This window comes from Leptosomus discolor, chromosome 11 (assembly GCF_034619465.1).
Source record: "Leptosomus discolor isolate bLepDis1 chromosome 11, bLepDis1.hap2, whole genome shotgun sequence".
NCBI classification, from domain to species: Eukaryota; Metazoa; Chordata; class Aves; order Leptosomiformes; family Leptosomidae; genus Leptosomus; species Leptosomus discolor.
The window spans coordinates 21708655-21731978 of record NC_141401.1 but is presented as its reverse complement, the minus strand read 5'-3'; the positions used below and the strand labels follow the sequence as shown (position 1 = coordinate 21731978).

Sequence of the window (23324 nt, the reverse complement as noted above, 5' to 3'; positions counted from 1 at the left end):
CAAACACAACTTGTGTTTCAACATCAAATTGCACAGTTCACCTGAATACTAGTCATTTCTCTAGAATACCGGCAGGAAAAAGTCAGTCTTACTACTGGTACTGGTAACTTAGGTCAGATCAACTAAAAATGTATTTGTGAGAGGGGAAAGTACTCTTCCAAATCATTGTTCTCGGATAGTGGCTGTGACTTGTTTTATGAGATCACTCATACATTTTCCCTTTACGTTGATAATTGTATTTAGCTATGATGAGAGTTCGAAGTATCTCTAGTATTTTTAAAAATAGCCACAATTGAAAGATGTGTTTAGTTGAGCAGGTTACATTGAGCTTGGCCCACGTGTGCCTGGTCTGTCTAGATTATGTTGTGGAGAGATTTGGCATTTGCTAAGAGTTCGTGGGTTTGGGATTAACATGTTTGCATGTAAGCAATATGGACAGTGGACTGAGGAGAAGGCAGTGATTATTACTGAAGACATACCGTAAATTAACTGATTTGAACTGTATCATGAGCCCTTCTCTGCGTCCATGGCATTAGCCGAAATCTGAGAATACTTGCTTAAATTGTCTTAATTCTGCACTGTGTTGAAGACTCCTGTGGCTCTTACCTGCAATAGCAAGGTTAAAGCTTTTGTACCTTCTTTCTGAAGTGGATTGTTACATGGGATAAAATGGGTGTAAAACATCAAAAAAGACACCAATATGGAATTGTCACTATAACAAATGCTGTCTTCCTTTTTTCCTTTTTGTTTTCTTCCTCACATACAGTCCTTAAACCCCAAGTGGAACGAAGAACTCTTATTTAGAGTAAGTGTTTTTTTACAGCCTTATTACCTATGTCAGATTTAAGATTAACACATTAGGGAAAATGTTTTCTCACTACTTCAGCTTAAAATCAGAAATATGCCTATAAATAATGTTCAGAAAGGTTCACAAGCTGTTTTTGTTCGAAATACATTTGTTGACACTTATCTGTGCCAGAGTTAAACTTTCAGTCTTGATTTCATCTTCTTTATTCCATGAATGATTAAAAACATGAACATGGATTTGAAAACATTTTGGGATATCACCCGTCTTGGCTCATTGGTTCCAATAGAAATGTGTTGCATAGTGAAATGGCAGCAAGGTGTAGATTTGCTGTTTCATTTCGGTCTTACGTATTTCTTTCCTCCTGCATAAACATAGAGATTTTGCTGAAGACAGATGCTTGTACTTAGCATATATTTTAACTATTAATGTATTTCTTTTTCCTAGGTTAATCCTCAGAAACACAGACTCCTTTTTGAAGTGTTTGATGAAAACCGTTTGGTAGGTCCTTTTGTGTTAATATTGCAGTATGTTAAAGACGTGAATGAGTGTAAGTTCATCTGGATTCAACATGGATTAAAAAACCCCCAACACACCAAACAACCTTAACTTCTATAATGAAACCTACAGCTGAAGGCAGACCTAATTTGTTTACTTACTTGATAACTACCACACTTCATGATGCTCTGAAGCAGTTTTATTATTATTAACTTCTAATGTGCTTTAACTCATAAGAGCTGTGTTCTTTTATCGTGCTTTTCGAATGATATGGCCCAGTTCTTTGGTGATTTTTGAATGCTCTGCACTGAATATTTATTTTTCCCACAAAGTAGTATTGACAACATAGGTGTCTCTGTACGTGGTGTAAGAAGGTTCTTCAATGTGTGAGGAGTAGCATGGAAGAAAGCATGTGTGCATTTTCTTTGGAGACCTTAATGAGTGAACAGTGGTTTGTGATCTTGTAGAGAAGTGTCACTCTCTGAATGCCAGATCATAAGAAAGATAGCAATAGCTTATGCATTAATTTTCTTGGTGAAATCAAAACTCCTTTGACCATGCTTTTATTTTACGTGTGAAAGTGTCTACTTACCTATCTTTCTGTCTGTATGTTTTATTGTAAATAAGGCTGATAGCAGTACAGTTGTGACACTTGCATCCTGGGGCCACTTCACAGACATTCCTTGTCACTGAAATATATACCTTCTGCAGTAGTTTGAAACTCATAGGGGTTGAGTGCTCTTTAGTTTGTACTCCAAACACAGTTTTATTCTGATAGCTGTTCCAAAGGATCTCTGTGCTCGAATAGTGTGTCACCTATGAAAAACTTGTTATTTTTCCCTAATGCGTTCTGCATATATTCAGCAATTCATTGTATCTTTTATGGAGGTGCTGCTCTGCTAAAGTTGGGAAGAGTGAAAATGCATGTAAACATAAGTACAAAGTGTCTAGAATAATTAGGTTTAAGAAGAAGAGGCTTGTTTCTTGGTTATAGGCATTACAGAGTCCTCAAACCATTTACTTCTTGGCTGGCGGTGTTACCAGTCCGAAGTATTTCAAATGTGTTGTCTTTTTTTTTTTTTCCCAAGCAATTTTAAAGGGAATCGCCAGCATTTGTGGCTTACATGGCAGGTTAAATATGATTTTTCAGGATGCTCATGTGTTTATCTCAACATAATATTATGGGCTACCGTGTATTCTTCATGAGGTCAGAGTACTTTGTCCGTTAGTCATTGGAACATTACTGCCACCCCCTGGAAGCCGGGAGGCATGAGTAGAAAGTCAGATTCCTAATTTTTTTATTTCTTTATTTTTCTGGAGAAGGACAGTGCTTTCTTTGTGGTTTCCACCAAGAAGATTCCTTAGCATTCTTTCTCCGATCTAGAATAGCTGAGTTTGACCTCTTTGCTCGTGGGAGAGGAACCAATAAAACATTTTATTGGCTTCAACTTGGAAATGGTGCTTTGTTTCCTAGGTATGAGTGTACTTAGAGATCAAAGCATTGTGACCATATCAGTCACTGTAGTTCCTCAATAGCCCTGATATTTTTCATCTTTTCCATCCCCTCATTTGGGGAGTGGAAAAGTCTGCCTCCCTATTTCTCTCTAGCTTGCTCTCAGAAACACTGTTTCTATCCCAGTTGTCTTGAGCCATTTTGAATAAGTTGCTGTTTTAGCTGTGGTTGGTTTAGCATTGACAAGCTCCCCCACTTCTATTAATTCATCTTCACATCAGAAATTATAGGTGCTTTGCACTCTTTCAGTAGGATACACAGCTGTGATCAGAAGATGTTTCATCTTGCATTATTTTAGTGGGCTTCAGTGTTAATCAGCCTGCCTTTCTTCTACCTATTGGGTGATAGTTTAAACTCTAGGTGTGAGCAAGCTGATAAAACTGAAATTCTCTTACATTTCTGAGATGGTCTTCCCAATGGATAATTTCCTCTTTATAAAAATTTATCCCAAGTAGTTTTATTCTTTGTAACTTTTGGGGGTAAATTGAAGCTGAAATATCATCTTTTTGTTTTTTTCAGAAATGTCGGTTTCTTGAAAACTAGGCTCAAAACGTTTCTTCATTGTTACACTTAAATTCAAAGTCCTGCTGCACTGGTTGTATCACCAACAGCTGGAGTTTTAAAATCTCTCTGTAATAGCTTTCAAACTTTTCAAAGATCACCTCCCTTGGATTTAGTAGGGGAACACTGAATGCAGTATGTTCTGCTGACTTGTGGCAAACCATTAACAGAATAAAGAGCTTGAGCAGTTTGTGGAGTCCTCAATTATGGTAGTCTTTAAAAACACATTAGGAAAATCTCACAAGAAGGACAATGAGATCACTTCTGAGATGGACCAGTGGATAGCTGACTTTTTGGTGTCTCTTCCTGTCTTAACAGTAACTTGTCACAATTACGTATGTTTCAAATGAAGTATCAAAGTCTTACTGACACTGAAGAAGTCGTGATGTTTAGATTTGAATGGAGCTATTGGTACTGTTAAATTATTATTTTTAGTTTATTTTTGTCAACTCTAATTCAGCAAGATAGAATTTTGCATTTGAAAAGCTTTTTTTTTTTTCACTTTAAAAGCCGTTTTGTGTTGACTGAGGAGGCTGTAGGTGGCTGACTATACAGTTATGGCCGAGGAAGAGTGATGTGTTGAGAAATTTCACTTAAATCTGAAGCCTGAGTTACCAAATTATGTCTGCTTATCGTTTTCTTAGAGGTTTCTTTAGTAAAATTGGAAAAACATTTCGAATCGTCTTTTGGGGGAGAAAGTGGAGCTTTTTTCTCTCGTAAAAGCCGTATCTCTAATGAAGTGGTTGCGATTTGCTGTGTATCACATTAACATAAACTGTGCTGCTAGTAAATTTGTTGTTGGGCAGAAAATGAGCTATAAGAAATGCTTTTTACCCTTCACTCACATATCTTAAGGTGAGGTTTTTTGGTTTTGGGTTTTTCGGTTTGTGTTTTTGTGTGTGTGGGTTTGGTTTTTTTTTTTTAAATATTTACTTGGGGTTTAAATGTAACTTTCTGAAACTGTGACCAAAAGATTCTTTTATGGTATTTTGCTTTCCTCTTCTCTCCCCATTCCAGTCCCCCTCCAACATACACCATCAGAAATCCAGTTGCTAAAGCATAATGAAATAAATGAACTATTGTATTTGTTGGCCTTTTATGAATAAGCTAGTATTCATTTATTGCTGCATTCTAATAATGGAATTCAGGTAACAGAGGTTAAGTAAGCCCTGGAGTATAATTAGAAAACAAATTTGTTGCTTGCAAACAGGGTACTGTGAATTTGATTCTTGGCTCTTTTTTGGGAAGGAGGTATAAATGTTAATTTTACTGCCTTCTAGCTTAAAATACAGTGAAGGTTAAATAAATATGGAGCAGAAAAAAAACCTAGTAGTATGACCCATAAAAGTATAAATGGCCTAGTGTTCTCTTCTGTTTGCACTTTGTCAGCAGCACTAAGTAATTTCATGTTAGTGCGGTAGCATTTAGTACTGCATCATATATGGCTTCTGTATTCAAAAGTACATTCATAGGCAAATGTTTGTTTTAAAAAATCAAAACAACAAAAAAAACCCAAACAAGGAAAAACCCCACCTAACAAGATTTAAAGATTGTCTTTTTTTCAGAAGTCCCACTAGGTGCCAGCAAAGGACCTTTTCAGATACGAAACATTTTGTAGGAATTCTCAATCCCATTACTTTTGTAAGAGTTGACAGTATATTAACTTCTTGACATGCTGATAATGTTATTTAAAAAATAGAAATAGATTAGTAATTAGCTATGAATGTATGAGAGTTTGTATATAACTATACATAATAACTTTCTTTTATAACTGTGCTTGGTAATCTTAGCTCTGTGTTCTAAAGTTTGCATAGCTGGTCATATATTTGCATGCCATAATTGAACTCTAATGAATGTCGCCTTATCGTGGGCTTCCAGCAAACAAGATGAGGTAGTTCAGTTTGGAAGAATAGTTTTGTTTCTTTCTGCCTTTAACAGCTGTAATTTGGAAAGGTTAAAATGTAAAATAAAAGTTTAACGTGGTAGGCTGAAAATAAATGCCAAATTATTAATCAGAATAACTTTTGTGCTTCTAATTCAGTTGCACCTCACTGAAAATTATTAATTAATTGGCAGGAGAGGTTTCTACTGTATGCAAATCTTTAGAAAGTGTGATTGCTTAACAGTGTTTAGATTGCAAGATAATGCCAGATTTCCTTCAGGTTTTATTTAAATAGTGCAGGAAGACTTTTTTTTAAGGGGGAGGAGGCTTATTTCACTGGTTTATACATAATCAGACCTCAGCAGTTTGCTAGCATGGTTACTATTTGGAAATTCAATCCTAGACTTGATACTCAATTATATGGGACTTCATTCCTACCAACTTCCTGTAATTCTAAACCTATGGGTAAAAATATTAGTAGTCATACGCTGCTGAGGAAAGTACGGACACATTGACTCAGCTAGTGCAGCTGCAGCAGGAGTTGCTGTTTTAAACTTGGAAGTACTGGAAGTTTGTTATTGTATTCATTTATGCAAATTGCAGAAGGTATAATGAAACAAGGTCAGTAGTGTTTGTCAGTGTGTTGCAGCTGAGGTTGTTGGAACGTAAGTGCTTTCTAAATGAATGCTTTCTGACTGCCAGCAATCAGACGGTCCAGAAACTGCAGTTCAACGAATGGCTGACTTATTTCAAGAGGTACAGTTTGTTTTTTTAACACAAGTATCTTGTAGAAATTAGCACAAAGACTGCAACTTTTATGGGCTTTTACTGTTGTGATGTACTAGCTCTAGGTTCTGTATAGCTGCCCGTAGCCTTTCTGCTGAAGGATCTTTGTGGTTTTCATTTGCTAACATGCGTGGAAATGAGAACAAATGGCACGACGGTTAAGACTGCATTTTGCTACCCAGAGAAGCAACACAGATCCGTTATCGGAAACCTCTGAAGATGTTTTGGATAGTAACAATTTTATGTACTTCAAAAAATCGCAGAATTCTGCACCTACTGTTACACAAATGAAGCTGACTCCTAGACAAGTTACTCATGCACCTGTGATGCAACAATTAATTAATCAAGAGGAAAACGCACCTATTTCTTCCCTGCAAATAAAAAAGAGCACCTCGCTGCACATTTCCCTACAGTCTGGAAAGTATAGTGGATATTTTCAGTCTGGCGGTGCTGTAGCTACTGGTGAAGATACTTCATTCCTTGGTATTGGTAATGAAGGGAATTGTGGTGCTAGAAGTGGGGCTGATCATCGATGTAATGACAGCCTTCTGAGCAATACTGCTCTGTGCAATGGCAGTCTTGGCAGTATTGCAGCCAGTGACAGCGGATCGTTCAGCAGTGCTGGAAGTGACTACGGATCATGTGCAAGTACCACCAGCGATGGAGGTTCGTATAGTAACAGTGTCATCAGTGACAGCGGTAGTGGCAGCCTTTCAACGAGCGATGGTACTTTCTGTAGTAGCGTTGTACTTGGTGATTCTTCATGTAGGAGCGTTACAAACAAGTGGAATCCCTACAGGAATAACTCATCTCAGGAAACTCTGTGTAGAAGTAATACTACTTTTGACCAAGATGCTTTGTCAGTGAGGAAGAAAACAAAAATTCCACTTCGACGTTGTTCGTCACTGGTTATTTTCCCTAGGAGTCCTTCCAGTACTCCTCCAGCTTCTCCAGTAAGCTCAGGTCAGCTACCACATAGAGGTGCCTATCAAACATCCCATAAACTAATTATTTCTCCTAGTGAGCTGGCACTAAAAGAAGATCAAACCATTTCCAAGGGATTCCTTTCAACAGCAGTCAATGGACTTCGACTGTCTAAAGCAGTTTGCTCTTCTGGCGAAGTCAGAGACATTCGACCGCTTCATTTGAATACATCATTACAGGACAAAAGTCAGATTTTGAGTAGTTCCGAGCAGGCAACTTGTGAAGAAGTGTCTGGCTTCCCGTGTATTTCAGTTCATCTCACTCAAAGAGCGTTTGCATCAAGCAGTGAAATGGTTAAGGGCTGTTGCAGTCCAGAGCTAAATCTGAACTCCAGTGCAAAATACCCTCATTTAAAACTGGCACGTAGCACATCTGCCTGTTTGCCCTCAAAACCAGATTCAGAATATCAGATTAATATCAGTGAACTAGAAAGACCGAATGCACAGCTGAGCAGAACCCACCAAGTTTTGCAAAGAAGCGTTTCATTGGAAGGATCACGTCAAAAAGTTTCTTGCTGTTTATCCAGCCTTAAATACAAGTGTCATAGTGCAAGGACGTCTCAGTTGCACATACAGTTCAAACCTGGGAATGAAGGAAAAACAACTGGTGTTAAGAAAAGATATGGAACTCCTAAAAGGGAAATGTCTAGCACTTCTTTGTGGAGGCCCCATAAGGTGAGTGTTCTGGTTTATAGAAAAATTTTGCAGTATTTCACAGCTGAAATTTAACAGGAAAATAATAAAATTTACAATCAAGACTTAAACACAACAATTTCAGAATTTCCTAATGGTGTCAAACTGTCACAATTAGGAAGTTAATTTTTGTATTATCTTTAACATTTGGGTTTTAGATTTGTTTCTTAGAATATGGTACATAGAGTAGCATAGTTGAATTGGTCTTGCAGTGAAATACCTGTATTTAATGTATTATAAACAATAATTTCCTGTTTACAGGAACTCAAAGGGATTTTTTGTCTAGTTATGGAGACATGGGAATTATTTAAACTTCAGATGAAGTTTTATAGTTTTAAATAGATAACTTCTCAGTAAATTAATAGTAGTTACTAAGATTGGATATAAAATGGGTAAAAATGAGATTACTCTAGAGTCCTTTACGTTTATTTCGTATAGGCTTTATTTTACAGAACAGTTTGCTGTATGTAGAATTAAAGATAAGTAATATTTGAGCACAGAAACTGTAAATACCATTTGTTTCTGTATACACCCTGAACCACAGGAATTTTCAGTTTCCTCTCTTTTTTTTTTTTTCCCCTCCCCTTCCAACCACTACTTCAGCCTGAGCAGTACACTGTAACTTAATACTTCTCCCAACAACTTTGCTGTTCAAATTATAGTACTGGAGTCTAGAAGGCTTATATTAAATATATTTTTTTGGTAATGAAACTCACATCTGACTAAACCGAAGAAGTGTGTTTGCTCTTATTAACTCTTAAAGCAGTTTATGTTGTTAGTAGGGCATAAGCCATGTGAAATGTGGATTTTAAGACTTGTTTACATAACGTTGTGAAGCTTTGAATGATCTGAATATTATATAATAGTTTTAATTGTGAATTAGTTTTAATGCTGCTAAAACTGCAACTACCAAAATTGGTTTAAGATCTCATTCTCTATTAATTAACACTACTACCATGTAACTAACGTGTGTTTAAGCAAAAGGCTTTATGCCAAAAATCTGCAGTTACGACAGTTACTTTCTAAACTAGTAATAGAATTACCTTGGAGGTATTAGCCTGTATTTTTCAGTTTGTTGTTGCCTTAGAGTAGTGCCTGATGATTCTACACTTTTTGACTTCTTTAGAGTTTAGTATTGCTTTTTGGTTAAAAAGAGTTTGAAGAAAAATGCACTTTCCTTCTTGTAAAACTGTCATTTGTGTTTGAGCTTCATTATAAAACTGACAGTGGATCGCAGGTCATCACTATGCATATTGTTTGGTGATTCCTTGTCCCAAAATCAAACTGTAAAGTTGATGGTAAATTCCCCAATAAGCAGAAACAGATTATGACATATTTTAAGCAGTCTGGATCCTAGTTATTTTTAAAAAGTGTACTGTAAAAGGAAAACATGTTGAGTCATGCACTTCAAGTACATTTCTCGTCAACTTGCACTGCTAACCTCTGTGTTTAATGGCACTTGATATGCAAGATATTTTATATTTTAATACTAAGTGAATTTTAATAAATTCAGTTTAGATAGAATCCAAGTTCAGAATTAGACTGTTGGCCAACATTTCCAGAAAATGTTGGAGGATGCTGGATGGACAATAGTTTGTTTTGGTTCCTGGGAGTGGATTGACATAAAATCTAAGGACACTTAACTTTTTAAAGCATTTGATAGCTTCTGAGGTAGTTGAGCATTTTTACTGTGCTAATGTGGCAGCATGTTTTAAGCTTCCTGATTTCTTAAGAGTTCATCTTCTGACTAAAAGATGAGAGACAAGTTTAAAAAAGAAAGTCTGAATCCCGAATTGTTGTAGTTATCTTGTACTTTCATGTATCTGCAAATATTTAAATTGTGCCATGTTTAAATGCAAATTAAAAAGATCTCTGACATCAGAAAACTGGACACTAAAGGTTTTATAGCAGTATACTTACTTCAGAGTCCTTTATGCAACAACAGGCACAGGAGCCTTTCAGTCCTGAAATGGCCCTGTCAGTCTTTATGTAAGATCAGTTTTTATAGAATATCCTATGAAACAGATTATCAAAAAATTTAAAAGCCTCCCCCACCAAACTAAGCAAAAAACGTAATTGACTTTATAGCAGTTCAGCAATTCAGTGGAATAGAGTAGAGAAATACTATTGTATTTGCTGTTACAGTCTTTGTGACAAATATAATAGATTCTATGGCAATCATTTAATTATATAGTCCTGTTAATTATCATGGTGTATTGTGACTCATTTAAAAATAAACAACTCCCAAAATATTTCTCTTGACTCCAGTTAGTCTGGCCTAGTATATTGATATGCTGAGTCTGGGTTCAAATTTAACGAGTTGATACTGGAGTAGCATTTAGTAATGTCAGCTATCTGTACAGAGCAGTCGTGAAATCAAATCAGTGCTTTGGTCAGAGACTCCAGAGTCTGAAGCAGCAAAAGGTCTACGCATTCTTTTCTTACGTGCCTAGCTACTAGCCTTCAGCCACCTCGTATCAGATTTCCTGCTTTCTATAATCAACAGCTTGTTAAAGGCTGACTTTTTTTAAAAAAAAATAAATAAAAAATTAAAAAAAAAAATCACAACACCATTTCTGTGACAACTGGCCTTGGATTATTTTTAATGAAGTTGAAAAATGTGGAATGGTGATGGCCCACATACCACTGCTGATCTTTACTGGAAACATATTGAATAGGTTCTGCAGCAGATAGTGGAATTTCATTTATGCAAAGCAGGAGGAAGAGGTAGTTCATGGTTGCAGCACTGAAGGTTGTCCTTGACTTCGTATTTCTGTTTTTAATGTGTTTTCCAGTGCATCTCTCTCTTGCTCAGGGTAGAAGTAGATCTGCAACTAAAGCACTTTGACCTCACAAGTGTGAATTGGGAGGGTAGGAGTGAGTAAGGGAACAGTTTACATGTCATCTTACATATTAAACTTTAAGAGGCATAGAGGAAGGCAGAAGCAATGACTACAGTTCCACTTATTGTAGACCATAAACAAACTATATAAAAAAAGCTGGTTTAATAGCTTCCACAAGTATAATATTACGCCGACATCCCTGTTGACATCAGCCATTCCTTCCCCGTCAGTATCACTGATGGTTAGATAATGTGAATATTGTAAATGTACTTGCAAATCTGTTTCAGCAACTGTATACCTTAAAATAATTTCTTGAGCAATTAAGGGAATCATTGTGTAGTTGTCCTGTTGTTTATAACTAATTTTATTCATAACTAATTTTATTCAGTTTTTTTGTCTAGTGAATGAAATACAATGTTTTGAAGGAAAAAAACCTTCCGAGGTGTGTAAAATAACCAAAAATGTTTTTCTACTGTCAGGTTCATGTGAAGAAAACCTTTAGTTGGAACTCTCGAGCTTTTTTGACCAGGTCCTGAAACTCTGACTTGTATTTGTAAAAGGAGATGCTATTTGAATCTTTCAGTACTAAATATAAATTTTGGACAAACAGCGATTTGAGGGCGCTGTGTGTCAGGATGTCTCCCTTCACTAGCTTACTTCCCAGCTGATCTGCACATGCTGAGGGGACCAGAACTTGTGCCTGGAAGATCTTGATTCCCTTGATAAATGCTGCACCACAAGTTAGCACTGAATAGTCTGAGGTTGTCTTCTCTTGCATCCTCTTTAAGTATAGAGTTTCTGTCTTAGCAGAACTCCTTCACAGAAGATAATGGTCCAACCAAGGAGAAGCACCAAGAAAAGGGGAAAGCAACTGTGGCTTATCTCCAGCCATCTCTATCTTTGCATATTGAGCAAAGGAGCTGCATGGGTATCAGTGTCCCAAATCTGCAAGGAAGGGAGGTGGAAAAGGAGCAGGTGAAGAAAAAGATCATAGAGGCGATACAAGGCAAAGCACAATTGAGCTACAATGAACTCGTCACCTAATAATTTTCATATTGTTCAGTGTTGCGTATCTTGAAGGATCACGTTGCAGAACTGTCTATGGCACGTTGCTATGTCAGGGCGTATCAGTTGGGCCAAGGAGAACTGGGGTTGAAAGGAAGGTGGTGGTTTTCTGAGGAATCACGGTGACAACTACTTTAGATGTAAATCACATAATGCCATTTACGTTGTCTCTCAGATAAATCTTAGAAGTTGAAGTGTACATCAAAGCATTAAAGGGAAGACAGTGGAAACTATCTGTTAATCACAGTAATTAACAATTTGTAATTAGTTGTAGGTAGTCTACTTTTATACTTTATATAACAATGACCTGTAGTGCTTTGATAACTTGTACTGATTTCTTCTGTTTTCAGTCTCAATTAAATGCAGAGTTTTCTTATAGCTTCTCCTCTGCCCTTCTTCATGCTGTTAGCTTTTGATTAGCAATCTTTTTCATGGGGAAGAAAGATTACACACAAAGGATATGATAAACCTTACAGCCATGACTAGCTGTGAACCATTGCTACGTGGAAGCATTAGTAAAGGAAGCAATCTGTTAATATTGTTTGATGTCAGCTCCATGCCTAAAACTTTTCTTTGTCGGTTTCAGCAAGCTGTATTTGGCAATAGTGAACCATGTGTAACTTTTGGAACATGATCATGCTGTAAGGGACAGTGTCTGGGCTGTAGCAGAATGCTTGAATAACCCCGTATATCGAAGCTCTTGCACTTTGTAGTCACCAGCAAACAATACACGTGGGTATTGAGGAGGGGTTTTATTTGATTGTGCTCTGCACAAGTTATGATTAACCTCATTCTGTTTATAGTCTGCAGCTGAACTGAGTTTGGGTAGGTTTCTCATGCCAGCAAAAGGGGAAACTAAAACTGCAAAACCAGGCACAGCAGAGCTCCTGAAACAGCTTATATGAATATTTAATTATCCAGCCTTTGGGTTGATTCCCGTCCTTTTAATCTACCAAAAAGAGTGGGAAGCACTGATGCTGTGGCTTCTTTCATATAGCCACAAGCTATAGTTGTTCAGTCTCTTAAGGCTTAGTATACATTTAAGAATGTGTTTAAGTAAGTAAGAGACGTTCTTCCCTTTACTCCTGACTAGCCAAATAGCTTGTAGGCTTTTAGATAAGAGATCATGATCATCGCTATAACTTTTTAAAAATCATAAATCCTTTTGCTTTCTGTGAGAAATTAGATTGATGCTTTAGGTTAAACAAAAACATTTCTTGGAAAATGTTGTGGTGATGTAGAAATCATAGTCTTTACAAGCATTATAGCATAAGACAGAAGCCCTTAACAAAACTGCTAGTCCCTGCAGGTATTCGCCTAAGAATTGTCAGGAAGCTCAGCTATAAAATGGTTGAAATACTAACTATAATGAATAATCTTTTAACCTATTAGTACCTTACTGAAGAAAGCTGGTAAGTACGTGCTGATATTTTAAAATGACCAAAAGGGGAACTACAGCTATGACAACAGGCCGGTCTGGAAGAAAGAGTACATGGAACAGAATTAGTAGACATAAGACATGTTTTCTGTTTGCAAGGAGGGAGAGTGAGCACTGCCTTCATAAAAGGAAGTTTTGTCTTGCAAATAGAACTAAGCAATGACATGCAAAGACGAGCGAGCTGGTTAATGCAGGACACTGAGCTTTTGAAAATACTTGACAAGAACCCTTAGCAGAAGTCCTGGAAAATAGTCTCAAGACATCAGTGCAGAAAAAAGCTTCCTCATTGATGACAACTAATTAAAAATAAGAAACAGAAGGGAGAATTAAATTATCACCTCTGAAGTTGCAGAAAATCATATGGTAGTGAGTGACTAGACAGTAGAATGGACAATTTTGAAAGTCTGTGTTGATAAATGCCAAGCGCTGCACACAGAGGGAAAACGAGTAGTAATGCATGTGTGGTAATGGTCTTCTGTACTGCTCAGGAGATGGTTTATGTCATTGTGAGTGACTTGCTGAAAATGTCAGCTCAAATCTTGTTGACAGTTGAAAGGCAAATAGAAGGTTAGGATTTATTAGGAAAGGAATAAACTAACAATTAAAAACACCAGAGGAGCTGTAGAAATCCACATATATGGATGGCATGCATATTTCTGGTCATCCTTTTTCAGGAAGCACGTATAACAGAACTAGAAAAATACTAAGGAGGGTGACAAGCTTGGGATAAGTTTTATGTGAGAAGACAGTAAGTAGACCAAGGGCTTTGCAGCTTTGGGGTTAAAATAAGTTGTATAAAGGGAGTTTTATAAAACTATAGTTCAGAGGAGGTGAATTTAAACAGAGACTCCACTCTTATAAACAAAATACGTTCTCTTATATGTTGCTAAACTCACTCTTGCAAGATGTTGTGCATACCAAAAGTAGAAATGGATTTCAAGAAGAGATTAGATAAGTTGAAGAAAGGTCCATTAAAGGGTTTTAAATTCTCAATATGTGTTTTAATGTCAGGATCAAAAAGTCCATGACCACTTATTCGTTAGAAACTGGGGGATATATCAGAGGAAATACTCTTCCTAATTGCTGATTTTATTATTTCCTTAAGCGCCTGCTCTTGGCCATTACTAGGGAAAGGATACAAGGCTATGCAGAGCATTAATCTGACTACTAGGCTCTTCAGTGCCTGCTCAGCCCTTGCAGCCATCTAGGATCAAATGGTAGAAACGCTTCTTCAAATTCTCCCCTCACCCTGGGCTGAGTGTGTTCTTCTGTGTTCCAACATGCATTTTCTTGTCTTCCAGAAGTGGATGAATTTCACAGATCAAGCAAGCAAGCAAAACTGACTGGCCTTTTCAGGCGGGTCATTTGCTTACAGCTGACTTTCACCCTTGTCTGAAGGGGACTGCCCTGCATTTCTGTTAAGTGTCTCTGTTTCAAGTGAACTTTCTTCCTCACTCCCTATGACGAACAGAACATGCTGATTTGGGAATGCAGCCAGCAAAATGTTTGTAGCTCGTTTCAGTGTTAGTTTGTGGATCTATAATAATCTCTGTTTCAAGAGAGTACATCACTCTCTCTTCCCATGGTGGCAGTTTACAGTAAACTGAAAAGTCTACAGATAGATGCAATTATTGTTTGAGACCTTGGGCTGCTTTTAGTTCTATCAACCGTAACATAAGCAAACAGAATTTAAGGAGGAGACCAGCAAGTTCCTGGCTGAAATGACATACAATCTTGAATTGGAGTCATTGAAGTTAGGGCATATTAAAATGCAAGTGGGACACTCTAGCTACTCAGTAAGAGGAATGTGGGAAGAAACATAGAACTGGATTGTTTTAGACCTAGATAATTTCTGTGGCAATCTGTGATTTTCCTAGCATAAGGGAGAAGGCCTTGTTCAGTAACGTGAAAGCAGCAGGGGTTTTTGACGAAAAAGGCTTCTAGAATTTATTAGGTACATTACTTATTTTTGAATAGAGTTTCTCTCTTAGCCAGTTGGAGTAATCGTTGTTTCTAGTAAATTTGATTTGGGACAAATATTTAGCTTGTAAAGAATAAATCCAAAGTGTTTAACATCTGGCGAATTATAGGCCAATAAAACCCATGCCTAATGTGGGAAGTGTGATGTAACTTTAGTAAGACATGTGTTGAGCTTATTTGAAATAAATTGTAATACTGCTCTTGTTGTAAAAGTAGTTGTGGGTGGGTTATTTGTGTTGTAGCTGCCTTGTGTCATGGAGGTTGAGGCATCCAAAGTCAGTTCACACAGACTGGTTTTGGACAGATAGGATTTATAACTTGAGCATAGCGTAGCCTAAGACAAACCAGTAAGTTCTGATGTAGCGAGGTCATCTGTCTACATTTAGGTCTGGCAGCAGTAGGTTTAGGCTCGGGGCTGGGAGAGGTCAATAGGTAGGGCTTGGGGCTCCCGTTCAGATCAGCGGTGGCTGAGGACTAACGTGGAGTGCAGACGAGCATGGAAAACTGCACCGTGGCTGGCAGCGGCCGCTAGCTGTGTGCTGGTGCAAAGGCACAGGGAATTCTGAGTTAGTGTTGATGTTGAATTTGGATCCACGGGAGCTGAGAACAGCAGACTTAAGAATGCTTTTGAAAACTGCTGGGCTAACTGCAATAGGCTGAGGCCATTCAGCCTGCATCCAGCCCTGCTGTAAGTCTGTGTTTGCAGAAATTTCTTAGAAGGGGTCAGTTACTTGTACAGCCTAGGCTGACTATTGAGGATTATATTTAGGGCTGGAAGAAACAGCTTCCAGGCTCAACATGGGTTTGTGCATCTGTGTGGCGGTGTGCTGGACCTAATGAACTTCCCAGGAGTCAGAACATGATGCAGAGATGCTCCAGTTGCTTATCTGCCTTTTGGAGGCAAAACGTTTGTCTGTGTATTTTTTTTTTTTCCAATTCTTTTTGTTCCTTCTTGCTCTGAATAACAAAAAGTTGACTGAGTGTTGAGTCCTTTGGCTGAGCATATTGATTAGCCAGTGTGGTTAATACCTGTCATACCTGGTTTGTCTGGTTGCTCATTTCAGGGAGCAAATTATACATGCAGTTTAATGTATGTTAGTTTTACGGGTTTTGAGTGTTTTAAGCTTTATAGTATAAATTGGTGAAGGTAGAAGTGCATCTGGAATTATTACTACAAGAGTTTGTTTTTCAGACTTTGTTTGAAGTCGCAAGATTTGGCACAAAAGCTGCCACAAAGAGATGCGAAAGTGTAATGTTTTTATACTGCTGTGAAGTTCACTGACTTGATGTCAGGAATGGCTTGTTGAAATAGTAGAGCCTATTTAAAATTGGGTACTATGTTCTGAATTTATTTTTTTGGAGTGTTGGCTGGTTTAACACAGGAGGCCAAATCTGGATTGGCTCTTGACTTTTCATAAAATGTAGTATTCCTGCCTTTTATAAGGTAGTTTATTTGGCAGATCTGTCTGTAAAACCAAAGGAACTCAAATTCCTGATGAATCAAATATACACACTACTAACTTTTGACTTGTTCTCTGGTTACGTGGTGCTTAAGTATGCTTCCGTTATATTGGACAACTTCTTGACTGCCTGTGACGTATGTGACAATGAATTCTCTCATGCAAAAAAAAAGCTATCTTAAATTGCTCTCTTAATGAACTCTTTAGCACAAGTTCTCAAAGTAGCAAACATTCAGTGGAGTAATACATGAATGTTGTAAAGTTACTTTTAAGGAAGCTATCTATAAGATTGTGGTTCTATATAAAAAGTGTAAGCTGTAAATGGAGAAGCAGATGACACTTTTGCTCTGGCCTTTTTAGAGAAGAGTTGACTCAAAATACCCTTGGAAGCAAGGGAGAATTAGTGAAAATAACTTCAGTGTCATTTCTAAATGCTGTCTGTTAAACAGATGGTAAAACTGCTGAGGCATGTTATGCTGACACCTTGCTGTGGCAGCAGCCAGCAAGGCTGAAATTCCTGCAGAAACATATGTTGCGTAATAACCATTGATCCAAGAGTACATATTTTCTCTATTTTGAAAATGCTGGTAGGTTCTTATATCTCAGTGTCATAGATATCTGATCACAGATACCAACTACAAAGAAATGTCAAATGTCAAAAAAAAAAAAAAAAACAACTAAAAAGCAAACCACTGTCTAGCCCTCCCCCTTAAAAATACAGGAGACTGGGACTGTAATCAATTCCATGCAACAAAGTATTTATTGCTTTGCAAGACAGAGAAAACATTGCTTTCAGAATCTGTGAATTTGGTAAGATCTTAACATGCTAATTGAATTTTACTTTTTTGAAACTGTTATTTTGCCATCATGAATAGCATATGCTGGCAGTATTTTATAGAAGAAAAAAAGATAACTTTTCTCGATTTAGAGTTCAAGAGAACCCGATAATATACTCAGCGCAGCATGAAAAGAAAAATACTTGAAGTTGCTAGTGTAGCTCAGGAAAGTTGGTGGGGTTTGTTTTATTCATTCTCATCAAGCTTGTAGCTAATGTTGATATTTGGGTGTTTAAGCAGGAAGAATGTTGGTTTTATAAGGGATCTATTGAGCTCTTGTTTTGTTAAGCAGCAATAGTCCAGATCACTGTTTGTTTTTTCAATTTGAATTGATACTTTATATTCCTTCCAATAAAAGCTGTATGCTTTCTCGTTTTGCCATACAGCTGTAGAGTCTGTGAGAAGACTGACTTAAACACAATAGCTGTCTGTTTAGTCAGAAAAAGACTGGGAATATTCTTAGGTTCTAATTCATTACATCAACAAAAATTAGTCACAAAAGTTGGTAGAGAAAATACCTGTTATTTCAACACCCTGGTTTTATACAAGAACCGTTCCAAAACGCACTGTGGTGAATCCAGCAATTAAAGGCATTGAAGTCAGTTAACTGTCTTCAAACCTGATAAATTACAGGTAATGTTCTCAGTACTGCTCTTAAGTGTGTGACTTAGATAAGCATGTCTGTTTAAAGTTGTCTTCTATCCAGTTTCTGATGGGAATTGCAGAAAAAAACCCAAAATCTTAACTGTTAAGGCTTATTGAGTATGTATTAATAAAATAGCTGAAAATAAGCTTTGGACTGGATTACTTTTGGTGCTTTTCCTCAGAGTACTCACTTTGGCATTGCGATAGACTTCTTTAAATGTATTGTATACAGCAGCTGTCTGTCCTCACACATTTTTATAACTTTCTATAGACTAAACCAATGAATTGGTAAAATAAAAGGCCTCTTTGTCAGTGTACTGTATCATTAATTGACATTTATGCACTTATGGTTTGGCAAGCAGAAAGTTGAGTTCCCTGGCTGTTAAGAAATTAGAAGTTGACAAGAACAACTGACCCACTTGTCTGTCTTGAAAAAAGTGGGATGCCTGCTCTCCTGAAACAGAGATCCACACAGTCTCAACTTCATTGGCATTTAGTTGTTAATGTGTGTGATGTCTGTTTCGAAGCTGCTTTGGCACTTCTTTGAAAGCAGTTAGTCAGCTTGTCGTAGTGAGGGACATTGCTAAAGAGCATTCTTGCTATCCGATCTACGTATTAGTTGTTTGGAAGTCAACAAAAATCTCCACTGGAGGATTTTACTCTCTGGCTGGAGGAGAAAGTACTGTTAAAGGTTGGTTATCAAGGCTAGCTCTGCTAAAAATAGCAGGAGAGACAGCGGAATAATAGTGAATAACAGGAGCCTGTACTAAAATAATGCTGGTAACAAACACAATGTTCTGAGGTTTTCTAAAATACAGCAGACTTTTGTCCCACATTCCAGTAGTTTATTTGAAAGGCATGTTCCACTTGAGGATTGCCAAGAACTTTACAAATACTAAGCCTTTTAACATGTCTAAGGTATGTACTGTGCCGTTTTAAAAAGAACCTCATAGGCAAAAACAATAGGTATCTTTTTCCAGAAGCGTGTGGTCTATAATGATACAGAAAGTTTTCCTTCAGTGGTTCAGGGAAGCTTCGGACTCTGCAGGTATGAAAATGTGTTGTAGCTTTCTATCTCAAGTGAGTTTGTGAACTAAAAGGTGGTGGTGGTGGTGTTTTCATTACCACCACACCACCGCCCCCCCTTCAAATCTGAATATCAGACATAGACTCTACAAATTGAATAAAAGTTGTATATCTCTGGATTTCTAGCATGTTGTTGCCTATGCCAAGCTCTGCAGTCTAGCTATGCTTTTATGCAAGTGTGAAAATTAGAGCATGTACAAATGTGAGCACTGGTTCTTCATATATATGTACAATTTAAAAATGAGATGAACGATCTTAGGAGAACAGAGCTAAAGAAAAAAGGTACCCGAAGTATTAAGGGAGAGAACTGCTTCAAGAAATACCTACAGCCTTTAATGTAGAGCTGTTTGAATGGAGAATGCTGTTAATGGGACAAAAAAAATAGTAGAACTGGATGGAGATTTAATGCTGTAAAACACTGGCACTGAAAATTAAAGATCCAGTTGTGCCTGAAGAAAGGTGAAATACACAGATTTGCCCTGAAGTGAAGGGAATAGATGTTAGTGAGGTGCAGAGCCTCATGGGGAAAGTTTTATGGAAGAAGGCCGTCAAAATCTTGGGGTGATGGGTTTGAATAAAAGCTTGTGGTACACCAACAGGTTTAGGAAAGAGTAGGCAGCAGATATTTTGTTAGCTGGTAAAATCAGGTAGACTAGAAATCCTGAGGCTGCACTGGCTACGCTGTTGAAGACATTCACAGTCCCTTACTCTGTCTATGCAAAAAAAATGTGGTCTTGTTAAAGTGTAGATTTTTGAAAAATGCCATGGGCTTATACATACCATTTAAAAATTTCATGCCTTTTTGGTTTGAGCGCACAGGCGGTGCTATGTCTTTGTGTTAAATGACCCATATAATACATTTTCCTGCTTTTGTGGAGGTTCGCAAAGGCTTTCAAATCACAAATGAACTTGAAACAACTCAGCATATGCTCCAATAATCCAGTAAGAAGTCACAGAATCACAGAACGGCAGGGGTTGTAAGGGACCTCTGGAGATCATCTAGTCCAGGCCCCTGCCAAAGCAGGAAGTCAAAGTACTTTCACTGTTGGCAGTGATTATTAGCAAATACTGAAATTACCTGTATAAATTACTAAAACCTTAATTTCTTCAGTAGGTAAAAATCAGTGATTGAAAGTAAACTGTGCAACAATACCATGTCTGGTCAGTCCCTCCCCTGATACTGCTGTAGGCTGGAGGGAATCGGGCTGCAGAGTTGCTGCACTCTATGGTAGAATCTTTCAGATTTTAGGTGTTAAAGCTGAGCTCCATAATGTGTGTAGGCAAATGGTAATTTTTCATAGATATAAGGAATTTTAGCACACTTTCAGATGTCAACAGGAATGTCGGGCAGGGATAGGGGAAATGCCAGACACGAAGCTCCTGCTGCCAGGCTTGGGACCGCTGGAATTGCTGGAACTTCCAAGGCACTTCTCACAGATGAAACTTATTTTTGCTTTGTCTTATTTTTGACAGTAGCTGTATTTTTCTGAAAAGAAAAAAATGTGTATATATATGCTTGTTTTGAACAGCTGCCTAGGCTTACAGAAACTGTCAGGTCCTCCTGCGAGGAAGGTCTTTAGTTCTCTGTTAATCTGCGATGAATGTTTAGTTGCTTAAGGATATACCGAGGCAATTATTTTGCTGAAACAGCTAAGGGAAAAAGTGTCTTTACTCTTTGCCCATTGATGATGACTGGAGATGCTGAAGACCTCAGTCCTGCTGCTGAACAGCTCTGTCCTGTTTGATTAGCATTAGTCTTTATGATTAAAAACCAATCTAAATCTCCACCCCCAGCTCTCTCAAACTTCATTTATTCTGAGGAAGGCAGAACTGTCCAAGGCGCTGAGTGTTGGGTGAATCGGAACTTGTTTTGTTGTTTCATTGTCTATAATTTAAGAGTACCTTCAAGCATTACTGTGCTATCAGGGCTTGGAACAATGTTTTTAAAACACTTTGCAACTTTAAACTTTCTTTGTTTTTTGTTTGTTTTTATTTTCTGTAGACTCGAGATGATTTTCTTGGGCAAGTGGATATTCCTCTTTATCAGTTACCGGTTTGTATTTTTTGTTTGTTTTTGTTTTAAGACTGTAAAAGGGAAAAATGAACCTGTATACACCTGTATTAGTCATCTAAGGAATTTAATAGTACCGATAATATAAGTGATTAAACTCTCCTCCTCTGTGGGTTTTTTGTTTGTTTTTCTTTTGTGAATTTTTTAGGCATTTTTAGTGCTATTTATTTATATTTATTTATGATATTTATAAAAAAAAATTTAGGTTACCTTGTGTTTAGATATTGGCTTCTGCTGCTATGAGTGTTAGGAGTGCTTTTAGCTTTTTCAAGAGTAAAAGTGCAAGATTTGAAACAGTCTTAAGAGATTGTAATTGTTACTGTATTTCTTGAAATACTTTCTTTAAAATCTACACATTTACTTTTTATATTCCTTATTCCCATGAACAGATACAGAAGAGGGTAAGTGGGAAATAGAGCTAGTGTTGGTTTGTAGGTTTGGGGTTTTTTGGGTGTGTTTTTTTTTTTTGTTTCCTTTTGCAAAGCATATTGTTAGTTTTAAAGAAATATCACCAAGAGCATTGAAATAATAAGCCTTTTCATTTTCTTCTGAGGTCTCAAAACATTAGCAAATAGTCACAGATTTATCAGGAACTGTTTTAAAGACAGGATAACAACCATGGCAACATGTTTCCAAGAGCAGTTGTTCTTTCCTTGTGCTAAGAACTGTGTCAGGAGTAGTTATAGACATGTCCCATTTCCCACTGGAGCTGGGATGTGGGTAACTCCTCTTCCTCAGTCGGGGGGGTTGGAAAGGCTGGCTGTAATGTCCCTCTAGAGAAGACTGTGTTTTCACTTCCCACTAATAAGCTGGACAGCAGTATCTGGAGTCTTCCGGAGATACTGGTGCATTTCTCTCTTTTTTTTTTTTTTTTTTTTTTTTTTTTTTTAGCATGAACTGATTTATAGAGTCTCACTTCAGTATTTTCAGTGCTACTTTCTTACCTTCCTCAAAGGTCGACTTTTGCCTGTCTTGGCTTTGTTTCAGTCTTCCCAGTTCCTTGTTCTTAATTGGTCTTGCCATCTAAACCCATTGTACTTCATTGGCCCAAATATAGGTGGATTTTTTTGAAAGTCTTTCATTTACATAAGTAAATATATCTTCAATAAATAAAATCCGTTTATAAATTCTTTATTGCATGCAATTTTAGCTTTGCTGGATACTATGCAAATGCAGACTGTTCGTAACTAAAACGAGCTGGTGATCAGGGACATGTAAAAAGGGCAGACCGTCGGCAAGGTAAGATAGTTGGCAGATAGGAATTTGCTCTTTCCAAAGTCAAAATGTATTAATCCAAGTGGAATCTAAGGCAACTGTTATTTTTGGAAAGTCAGAAAAATAATTATAAGAGATTAAGAAGATAATATTTTTCTTTTTCTCTCTTCTGTGATATATTTCCACAGTGTCTTAGTGTGTGTTGGTAGAAATAATGTAATGTTTGGGGACGTAGACACCCCAAACCCCACAAAACCAAAATCCAAGCTTCATTCCATTTTAATTTCAAAGAAGTATTTACCTTAGTTGTAAGACTACTAATTTTATAAGTATAGAACGTGATCTTGCAGATAACACCAGTGTAACACATATCATTACAGATCTGCATTTTAATTCAGTGAAGGTGGAACACTTCAACTTGAATGTAGTATTTCTAAATTGTATTAGTAAGAGCTTACGCTGAAATATCTGAAATATAAGAGATCATTTTTCTTTCTGAGATTTAGTGTAATAGTTGTCACATTCAGTAAAATTTAATCAGCTTCATCTTAGGACTTTTTCATAACAAAGCTCAACAGTTCCAAACAAAATTCTAAAATATCTAACTTAATAATGTCTATCCTTTAAATTCTGGATTTTTTGTTTCTTTCCAATCAAATATTGACACACATTATATAATTTTTGAAAATACTATTATGGAATTAGATCAGCCTTCAAGAATTGCATTGTGTACCACTGTTCTTAATTAAGAGGCCTACAAATGTAGCAATGGCAAGTTTTTCCTCCTGTTATATAGTACTTCTTGAAATGGTTAAAATGTGTTGATTAACAGGAGCCTAAAGTTACTCCCCAGAACTTATAAAGAGCTGAAAAAGGGGGGGGGGGGGGCGACGACGGACGGACATGGGGAGCGGGGAGCAACTTAGACATTTACAAATGTTCCTAAACAATGTGGTGGTGTAAA

General features: G+C 37.2%; 1 protein-coding gene across 5 annotated transcripts in view; it reads left to right on the top strand.

The window, feature by feature from the left end:
* Positions 1–6191: 6191 nt before the first annotated feature.
* NEDD4 (NEDD4 E3 ubiquitin protein ligase) overlaps positions 6192–23324 on the top strand; it is a 39781-nt gene continuing 22648 nt past the window's right edge. For 2 of the 5 annotated variants that reach the window (XM_086471538.1, XM_086471536.1), the window contains exons 1-4: positions 6192–7637; positions 10073–10113; positions 13519–13531; positions 21077–21127. In XM_086471538.1, coding sequence (XP_086327664.1) covers positions 6192–7637; positions 10073–10113; positions 13519–13531; positions 21077–21127 — 1551 coding nt within the window. Of the gene's footprint in view, positions 7704–10072; positions 10114–13518; positions 13532–21076; positions 21128–23324 lie in introns of all 5 variants that reach the window. The other 3 variants (XM_086471539.1, XM_086471537.1, XM_086471535.1) reach the window with 2 other exon arrangements.